Source organism: Montipora capricornis, chromosome 2 (assembly GCF_036669925.1).
Source record: "Montipora capricornis isolate CH-2021 chromosome 2, ASM3666992v2, whole genome shotgun sequence".
In the NCBI taxonomy this organism is placed as follows: Eukaryota; Metazoa; Cnidaria; class Anthozoa; order Scleractinia; family Acroporidae; genus Montipora; species Montipora capricornis.
In genome coordinates this window covers 48305718-48315717 of record NC_090884.1, presented here as the reverse complement: position 1 = coordinate 48315717, position 10000 = coordinate 48305718, and the positions used below count along the sequence as shown (strand labels likewise).

The 10000-nt window shown below is 38.3% G+C and overlaps 1 protein-coding gene across 3 annotated transcripts in view; it reads right to left on the bottom strand.

Annotated features, from left to right (window-relative positions):
• LOC138038073 (uncharacterized) overlaps positions 1-5871 on the bottom strand; it is a 13351-nt gene extending 7480 nt beyond the window's left edge. For 2 of the 3 annotated variants that reach the window (XM_068883894.1, XM_068883892.1), the window contains exons 1-4: positions 5766-5871; positions 5298-5363; positions 4534-4602; positions 1966-2020 (exon numbers count right to left, since the gene is read on the bottom strand). In XM_068883894.1, coding sequence (XP_068739995.1) covers positions 1966-2020; positions 4534-4602; positions 5298-5363; positions 5766-5852 — 277 coding nt within the window. In that variant the 5' untranslated portion in view covers positions 5853-5871. Of the gene's footprint in view, positions 1-1220; positions 2021-4533; positions 4603-5297; positions 5364-5765 lie in introns of those variants that run through there. The other variant, XM_068883893.1, reaches the window with a different exon arrangement.
• Positions 5872-10000: the final 4129 nt, after the last annotated feature.

The window sequence follows — 10000 nt, the reverse complement described above, 5'->3', positions numbered from 1 at the left end:
ACCATGAGACCACCGCGCCTCCCACATGTTTTGTTAACGTTATCTTTGAACTGAATTTATGACCGATGGTTAAAAAGTAAAAGACGGGACACAACATTACAAAATAATTCAACGTGTGAACATGTGAGCCAAAGGGCCATTGCTGTCATGACGTCTGGGTGATCCCTCAAATGACCTACATCACCCCCCCCCCCCCCCTCCCTTACTCAAAAGAATTTGCTGGAACGCTGCAGTTCAATATCACCCAACTCAGTGCCTTTTGCTTTTGTGTCACGGCACGTACCACAGGCTACCCTGGGTGCCAGAGGAATGTTTTTTCTCAAGGTCGGAGAGAACGCTCTCAGCGATTCCAAATCAACGGTCGAGGACAGAAAAAACTGCCTCTGGTCACATGACCCCAGAACCTCATTTCCATGTCATCAAATTGGGACAGAATTTGTCCTACTTCGCTGATTGGACATTACGTTCGAACGAGTTTCTGATTGGACAAATCGAAAAACCGGTTCTAAACAGCTGTTGCGACAAGCAGCGTTGCGTGACTTCAGCCGGAGAGGAAAAGGCCAAACTGTTTCGATGGTCCGTGTGCTGCTTCAGTGCCTTCACGCACTATAAGAAACAACATAGTACTGAGATCGCCCTTTTGAAAGTACATGATGACATCTTACGAGCTGTAGACAATGGTGCCACTGTCGTTTCGTTACTGCTCGATTTATAAGCAGCTTTTGACACTGTTGATCACAGTTTACTACTCGACAGATTGAAGATGCTTGGTTCAAATCCTACCTAGCTTGTCGGAGTCAATTTGTCTGCGTGAATGGAACCAGTTCCACCAGGTGTGATCTAATCTACGGTGTTCCCCAAGGTTCTGTTCTTGGCACCATTTTATATCTTTTGTATACGTCCCCTCTTGGTGAGGTTATAAGAAGACATAACATGAACTTTCATTTCTACGCTGATGATTCTCAGGTTTATTTTTCGTTCGACTCTGATTCGCCTGTTACTGTGCCCAGAATTGAAGCATGTTTACGTGATATTGCAACATGGATGTCCCTGAACAAACTTAAACTTAATGGTGACAAGACAGAGCTTTTGGTCATTGGATCGCGACATCGTCCAGCCTCTCAGCTCCTCTCTTTCACAGCGGTTGATGGGTCAGCTATAAAACCCTCTCAGTTTGCCAGCAACATAGGTGTAATTTTTGACAATAAACTGAACATGGATCGTCAAGTTAGTCGTTTAATTTCAAAAGGCAGGACAACTGATCCCAACGGTCTTAATATCCTCGAAGAAACGTATTAGATTTCAGTTTATTATTTAGAGTCATTTCCGTTATTTTTCCCTTACTCTTAGTATTTGAATTCAAATTCGTTGTAACTGCCATATTTTATCACATTTTTTCCAGTATTACGTCAACATCCATTTACTATATATATGTACATAGAAGCAATTCAGTGTAAACTCTTATTGTACCTGAAGAAGGGTGGTTTGGCCAGCCGAAATATAGTACACCACTAAAATCAAATCTACATTGTATCGGCTCTTGCTTAAAATATTTAGTTTCTCAACTTGTAATTACGCCGATCAGATCAAGCCACTGGTCCAACGTACACCGACAGCAAGATTGTCTACGGTTACTTGCCTCAAAACTCTACAATTATTAAAACTGTTGAAATGAATAGCAATCACTGTAATCGTAATTTTCAGGAATGTTTGTAAATGATGCGCTTCATTGCGTCCAGTGGGAAGCAGTCTCAGCTTGGCGTCCAAAACTGGTTATACGAGAAATCTGAACTGTCCCTTCGCATGGAAACGAGGTTCCAGACGTGTCAACCCAGTTTACGCTCATGGAGCGTCCAGTTTTTGGACAAAAATCGACAATTCTCCAATGAATTATAAACTTCTAATTACTGCGTGTGGAGTAAGAAGAAGAAGGAGAAGAAGGAAGAATTCTAGTGCGTAAATTACCATGGTTGTTGCCATAGGTGGCGTCTCCTTTGCTGGCCTCAAGGTGAGCAGATGGCTATCAAGCGGACAAAATGTAAATATGAGTGAGGAGAACTTTACAATGTGACATTACATATCAGGCTATGAGTTGCAGTTTGGTTTGTTTCGTTTAAAATTGAGTATGAGTATAGGCGACTTGGGACAAAACCATAATACTCTTTGTTTGCCCCCCAAATTTTGCATAAGCATTGTTTCCTGTTTCTCTTGGGACTTACGATGGTCCCAAGAGAAAACAAAAACAATGCTTATGCAAAATTTGGGGGGACAAACAAAACGTATTATGGTATTTCCCGAAGTGGCCTATTGTTGTATGATTTTTTAAATACTCATTTAAGGTCTCGGTAAAGGAAAATGAGGTGTCGCGCCGCCATTTTTTGTATAGGGTCAAACTGTATATCATATTAAAGCTAATAGATTGAATTATTTGTATAAAGCTTTAGTTTTTTGGTATTTAATATTTCCTTTTAGCTTCGAGCCCTCAAACCTAGAACGACCGCGTCTGCTACAGAAGCTCCTGCTCCTTCACTTTATGGCAAAAATAACCATAGTTTGTTGCATCTTAGTCATAGGTGAATGCACTCCAATATACATGTAGCGTGAGGAATTCTTGATATGTTAAGAAATATTCAAGGAAATATCAGGCACCAAAGTCGAAACTCTCATCTCATGCTTAATTTGGGCAGAAAAAGTGCCATAAAATCAGTCTCCGAAGACAAACCAAAAAATTCTTCACACGGTATTTGGGGTAATACAATCATCTATTAGAACTGAAAATTTGGAAGCAATATCTTAAAACCCGTAGGGACAGGAGGTAGTTTGAAGTTGGCGTCAAAATAAACCTCTGGAAAATCGAGCTTGAATTCACGGTCTGCTGCATACCTTGATAAAGTCTAAAAGTATTCAAGAGTGACCACTGACCACGAGTGACCACGAGTCACTCGTGAGTACTTTTAGACCCGATCGAATATTTTAGCCCCCTACTTGAAAGCAGATTGCACATGAAGGCTGTCAATTGACACCCAATCCTTTCACGTGTGATTGACATGATACGTCAATCATTTTTTTGCGAGCAGATTATGGCGGGAAATGAAGAAAAGCGATTTTGGCGGTTTTAAATTTATTTTTTAGAATTTCTCTTCCGGGAAAATATATTTCACAGCCCACCGATTCAAGATTTGCAAAAACAAAAAAATAGAAATGAGCGAGACGCCCAAATTTACCTTTACCGAGACCTTAAATGGAGCTAAAGTTTGACGTTAGTTAAGTTCTATTGTTGCGAATAGTTGTTAAGGGCCTACTGACGTGTTTATTTGGGGTGCGTTGCTGAGGATGTAATGGTTAAGTAATTTGAGGGAATTTGGCATTATTTTGGTCAGTTTCCAACTTTTGTAAACCAATGACCCTAAATATGACGTCATCGTACCACGCCCATGGTCACGTGACCAATAAAATAAAACGCTAAATTTGTCTACGTACTACACAATTTGGGTATTTAATCAGTGGTTTGGTAATTTGTATTCGTTTTAGCATCCAGCCAAGCATGGTTTTTTTTTTGGAAAATGTTCTTTTTAAAGAGATAAACGATACTGAAATACCCATAAAATTTTCAAACATGATTTGAAAAAATCAATGCTTAGCTATATTCTGTATTTGGGCGTGAAACGTGCCATATAAAAAAAATAATTCAATTTAAAGACCGCCGGAAATTTAGCTTTTTCTTTACGCATGCACAGTTGATTTGAGAACGAGCGCGAGGAAGAGCGAGGAAAAACCTTCGATGCAAAATACACTTCGTGCGTTGATTTGTGCTTGTGAGTGGGTTTTCTGGTCAGCTCACGATGTGATGACGTCACTCACTGGAAGTAACATTTCATTTCCTTAGCAACGTGCGAAAAATTCGTCTGTGGGCCCTTAACGTTGTAAATAAATTTGTTTCAGTTCACGAAATCGCGAAAATTAAGTGATTTGAGTTCCAAAATCTACGCTAATCAATTAATTTAAATGCCGCTAACTACAGATTCTTTTTATCGTTAAATTATCCTGTCTCCAAAATTTCACGTCATCACGTTAGTTTCACAGTTGTCCTACCAAATCGCTCAGAACATCGCTTGGTATATTTACCCTATGAAGTTACGCTAGTAGACCTAACATACATCGAGAAATACTTCTTTACTTCTTTTTGTTAAATTTTGTTGTCATACTGAAAGTCGAAGTCTTGCTAAATGAGGAAAAGTGACATGTAATACTTTAACAGATTGCTCGATTTAAAGTGCTTTGATGTTAAAAAAATATTATGTTGGTTATGATGTTCAACTATCATTCTGAATCTTGCTCACCATTCCTCACCCTACTGGCATATCCAACCGTTTCGCACCAATCAATAGAAGAAGGAAATGAATAGGTAAAATATTAATCCGGCTCGGGTAATGTATAGGGGATTTCAAGTTCTCTGGTGAGAAACTCAGTAAGGAAAGGAAGGCACATTCCTGTTTTCAACTTCCTTTAAGTAATAACGCAAATTTCTCTTACCTTCACAGCGTCTGCACGGTCACCGACATTAATGTTGATCGGCATCCCCGGGTTTGCCGCAGACACTCCCTGCAAGCAAAGAAACGTATATGATCAGACTTCGACGTTAATCGAGGCTTATATCCCTGCTGCACCAATTAAGTAGCGAGTATTTCATACAACCAAAAACTCCAGCTAGTTTTCATTTTATCGAAAATTTCATCGAATATCCGAGACGGTTTACAATCAGCTAAAACGTTGTTTCAGTAAGTTGCTCCTGATATTTTAACCCTTATGTTTTGAAAAACGAGCAAAAATGTCGACGCTGAACATTACAAAATTTAGTATCGATTGGAATTCATGGTCTTTACTGTTTCCCTAAACGATCATGCACTCATCAGGGGCATGACCGATTTTAGGTGTGTTCGCCCTAATTTATTAAATTTTGTTGCCATACTGGAAGTCGAAGTCTTGTTAAAAATGACACGTCATACTTTAACAGATCGCTGTTTTAAGTGCGGCTTTGATGTTAAGAAAAATACTATGTTGGTTATGATGTTCAACTATTATTTTGGATCTTGCTCACCATTCCTCACCCTACTGGCATACCCAGCCGTTTCGCACCAATCAATGGAAGAAGGAAATGAATAGGTAAAAAATTCATCCGGCTCGGGCAATGTATAGGGGATTTCAAATTCTCTGGTGAGAAACTTTAGGAAAAGTGCTATTTTCAACTTCCTGTAAATAATCATGATTAGGACAAGATAATGCAATATTTCTCTTACCTTTGCAGCGCCTTCATAGTTACCAACATTAACGTTGATCGGCATCCCTAGATTTGCACACATTCCCTGCAACCACAAGAACGTATATGATCACCTTCCGACCTAAATCGAGTATTATATCCCTGCTGTACCAATTATGTAGCGATTGCTTCATACAACCTAAACCTCCAGCCGGTTTTCATTATATCGAAAATTAAATCGAATATCCAAAACGTTTTACACTCAGCAGGCGTTGCTTCAGAAAGGTGCACCTGATATGATATTAACGCTTATGTTTTGAAAAACCGAGCAAAAATGTCGCCGCTGATCATTGCAAAATTCAGTATCGATTGGAATTGTTTTTTGATTCTCTTTACTATTTCCTTAAACGATCATGCACTGATCAGGGGCATGATCGATTTTAGGTGCGTTCGCCCTAATTACTGCGAGGAAAAATCTAAGGTTGTCGAAATTTAAAAACAATCTTACTTGCTTTCCTCCCAGGCATAATAACAAACTGATGTAGAGCAGAGCATTAAAGACAAAAACGAACTTCATCTGTAATCGCGCCATCATAACTCTCTCACGGTAAAAGAATACTGAAAGAACACAGGAAGTGTCCAAGCAATTATTGTAATTTATTTTTTATAAATATCAATTAGAAACAAGAACAGCTTTTCTATATCCCTTTGCCTGGAGCACAATGCCACAAATCTCGACAGGCTTATCGTAATAGAGGTATAGTAAGTAGTATAGGACTTGGGGGTTCCAGATTATTTTTTGCAAAAAATGATCTGGCTCCCCCCAAGTCCGATACTACTCTCTTGATGGAAAGTTTTTGGTCTAATTTTTGAGATCATTTTTGTGACTTGGTGAAGCATGAAAAAGCATTCATGCTTTTTCGTGTCAGTTCAACACGGAAATTTGTTTAGACCTTCTGGCGCAGCCCAAGAAACCGCAATTTGGTTGTAAGGATGGTATTCAAGTCACTTATCTCTTACTTGCATCGTTTCAGCTTTCCTACTTTAATGAGATGCAAAGTAAAATAACTTGAAATTTTACTTAGGCCTTCATAAACGCATTTTTGGTTAAGTAAAACTTAGCCGCTTTTAAGCCTTTCCTAACAGCCGACTGTAAACACTAATTATAACAGGAAGTCAATTACATTCCTAAGTAAAAATCATAAATTATGCACTTACGACTTTGTAGTAAATTTTTCTCAAAAAGTTTACTCAAAGCTGGGGTATTAGTTTTTCTTGTATTTTATGTCCACAAGCATAGCTTGTAATACCATTGTCATGGATACATCTTTTATCATCAAAGCATGACCGTGATGTTTTGTTTATTTCATAGCTTCCAAGTTCATGGTTTTGATTAGTGGTCTTCATGATCATTAATTGTATGATTCATTTGTTCGTTGTTGAAAAGTATTTGTTTGTAGTCTTGATGTTTAATATTTTGTCCTTTACAAGTTTTTGAAATAATATCATTGGCTTTCATTTATGAATACATTATTTTAGAGAAATTGAACTGACAACATTCATCTTTGAACTTTCCTATAACTTCCTTGTTAGTTTTATAATAGGCTGATTGACTATTTCCTGGATAATCACTGTTGTCAAATTTATTTCTGTCATTCCAAAAGTCTTGATACACATCATTGCTTTCAATTTCATATGTCAGTGAGTCTAGCTTTATAGAGCGGTTTTCAATTGAGTGTGGAAAGTAATTAGCGAATTGCTTTGGTTTTGCATTACTTCACTCAGTGGTTGGTTCAAAGTTCTCGGGCCATTTTTTCAACCAATCAGAAGTGAAACCAAACCAATTGTGGCTACGTGTTAATACTTCGAGTTTTTATTAGCTTACTGGATTGTCTCCGCCCATTTTGATTGGCCAAATTAAGTAATTACTTTGGTTTTGGTTTTACGATACTCAATTAAAACTCGGTTTAACGTAATTTTGTTTACACGATAATTGTAGAGAAAATCATATATTAGTGTCTTAGAAAGATCAAGAATACACATTCCTACAAACCCTTGCAAAATGAATTACCAGTTTTCTGAGACTTCCTAATTCCCAACTTTTCCCACGTATGCAAATAAGGGAGAGGACAAAACGCGGAGCCCTACTCCACGGAGTACCCTATGGAGTACCTAAATGGAGTACCCCTAAAAATCATTTATCAGTCACATTAAATTCTTTTGAGCTTTCCAGCTCTCCGATTGTTACAGTTCGATGCCGCCATGTTGAAGTTTCGTAGGTATTTCGTGTATTCCTTATTATAGTGTAGTTTTAGACAAATATTCATACAAACCCATATACCCCTGCATACTCATACGGGCCCGTGTATGCCCATGTATTCCCTCATGGAATGGAATGGAAAAGTTTATTTGCACACAGTAATTTCATCAGTCTGAGATTACACATGGAAATATACGGGCATACAGCAGCATACATGGGCATATTCAGGAACATATGCCAAATATTCTGGCTAAATAAAATCTCTAAAATGATTGAGGACCTCTACAAGAAGACAAAGAGTCAAAGCATCATCCTTGAGATAAAGAAGAGACGATTTAGCTCGCTAAGTCACATACTACGCAGGCCCCCAAACCGTATCCCAAGAGTAGCCTTGCAGGAATCCAGAAGGGAACACGGCAAAAAAAATTGCGTTCACCCGCTAGGAAAACGATCGGTGAACATTGCAAAATGCGGCATTTTTCGAACATTTGCTTGCGTTTTCCCATCGTAAAATCCAAGGTTTTCTGCCTGTTTTCCAGCCGGTGAACTCGAGTTTTCGTTCCATTATCCGACAGTTTTCCATCAGGGTGAACAACAGGAAAACAACCCCTTTTCCAGCCTGAGTTCGGAAAACACTTGCAAAATACCGTGTTAGATTGCTACCGAAAACAGGGGAAAACACTCAGGAAAACAGCGTGTTTGTCGGTGAAACACTCCTGTAGCAAAATGGACGTTGAACATCGCGTTTTCACTACGTTTTCCCAAACCTAAAAACACTTGAAAAATACCATGTTAGAACGCTCCGGAAAACCGGGGAAAACACTCAGCAAAATAGCATGTTTTCCGGTGTAATTCTCCTGTAGGAAAACCATTGTGGAATGCTATGTTTACAACTTCAGGAAAACATACAATGAACGAACGCCTCGTTTTCTCGCTCCGGATAACTGGGGTAAAATGTGCTGGAAAACACACTGTTAAAACCTACTTTCCTTGTGCAGGAAAATTAGGTGAGAACAACTTATTTTACGTCTGTTAACCAAAGGTGAACACCGAGTTTTCCGCGCGTTTTCAAAAACAGGAAAACGAACGATGAACGGGGCATTTTACTACCAAACACCGTTTAGTAAAGTCACAAGAAAGCAAGAGCTTAATTGCCGTGGAAGAGGAAATTTGGAAGACTTTCGACAGTGCGACAGTGCACTTCTACTGTTATAACTTTTGTATCCATAGTTATTTGGTTTATTGCTTGGTTGCAAGTGGTATTTGCTCTCAGATCCTATTAATAAATTTCCTTCGTCTTCAGTAACGAGCAGTTGGTGCTTTGCTGTCGGTGAACTCTGATGTTCCTTCTGTCACTCTATTTTTTATGTGGTTACCTATCTTTAGTTTTGCCATAAATTTAAGAATTCTGTTATTATTTAATATTCTCATGAATCCTACGGCACTACAATGTTTGAAGCAAAAGCCGGTTCGCCTTGTTATCCGCACGCGAACAGGGATGTCGTACTTGAGCTTGTAAATATAACTTAACCGTACCATATTACAAAACTGACTTTGGCCAACGTATCTTTTCTTTAATGAAATTATATATCAAATGAATCATATATTGAACTGCAAATATAAAATCAATTGAGGATCATAGCTTTACTTGGTATCTCTTCTTTTAAAGGGAACTTCCACTAAAACAACAAAATAACTTTTAACCACAGAACATAATGTTTACAATTATTGAACTAGCTCAAACTTTTTCCAATGAAAGCGTTTGCATTCGAGAAAAATAAATTTAAACAAGACTTGTTTTGGATTTCAAATTTCCCGGGCGCCGCCATCTTATATAATTGTGACGTGTCGTGGTTGCCCTGTTGTTCCAGAACAATCGTTCTTTGTGTGAGAACAATAGGGCAACCACGACAGGTCACAATTGTTCAAGATGGTGGCGCCCGGTAGATTTGAAAGCCAAACCAAGCGTTTTTTAAATTCATTTTTTTCGGATGCAAACACTTTCATTGGAAAAAGTTTAAACCATTTTAATTGTCAATATTATGTTCTGCGGTTTGAAGTTATTTTGTTGTTTAAGTGGAGGTTCCTTTAATGCTGTAGCTCTTTTTAATGATTTAGATGCACGTTGTACAGCATAGACCTTATCACGGTTTTCGAAGCCTTCTTGATGGGTAGGCACAGCGGTCTGAAATTACAGTGTTTGTAAGGGACTCCGCTAGCAATTAACTTCTTCTAATATTGAATTTTACACAATTTGTGAATCACAACGTTAAGATACTAGGTAGAAGATTGTATTCACCAAGTTTGAGGATGTAGCTTTCCTACAAGTCGCTGAGCTAATTAATTTTTAATTTTCCATACATTAGTCTTTAAATTTTTTTCCCGCAAACCGCGTCAAGACGTTTGTCTATCCAGCCAAATTTACAGACTAATGAGTGGGAAATTCAAAAAATTAACTGAGCGTCTTCTAGCCAAGCTACATC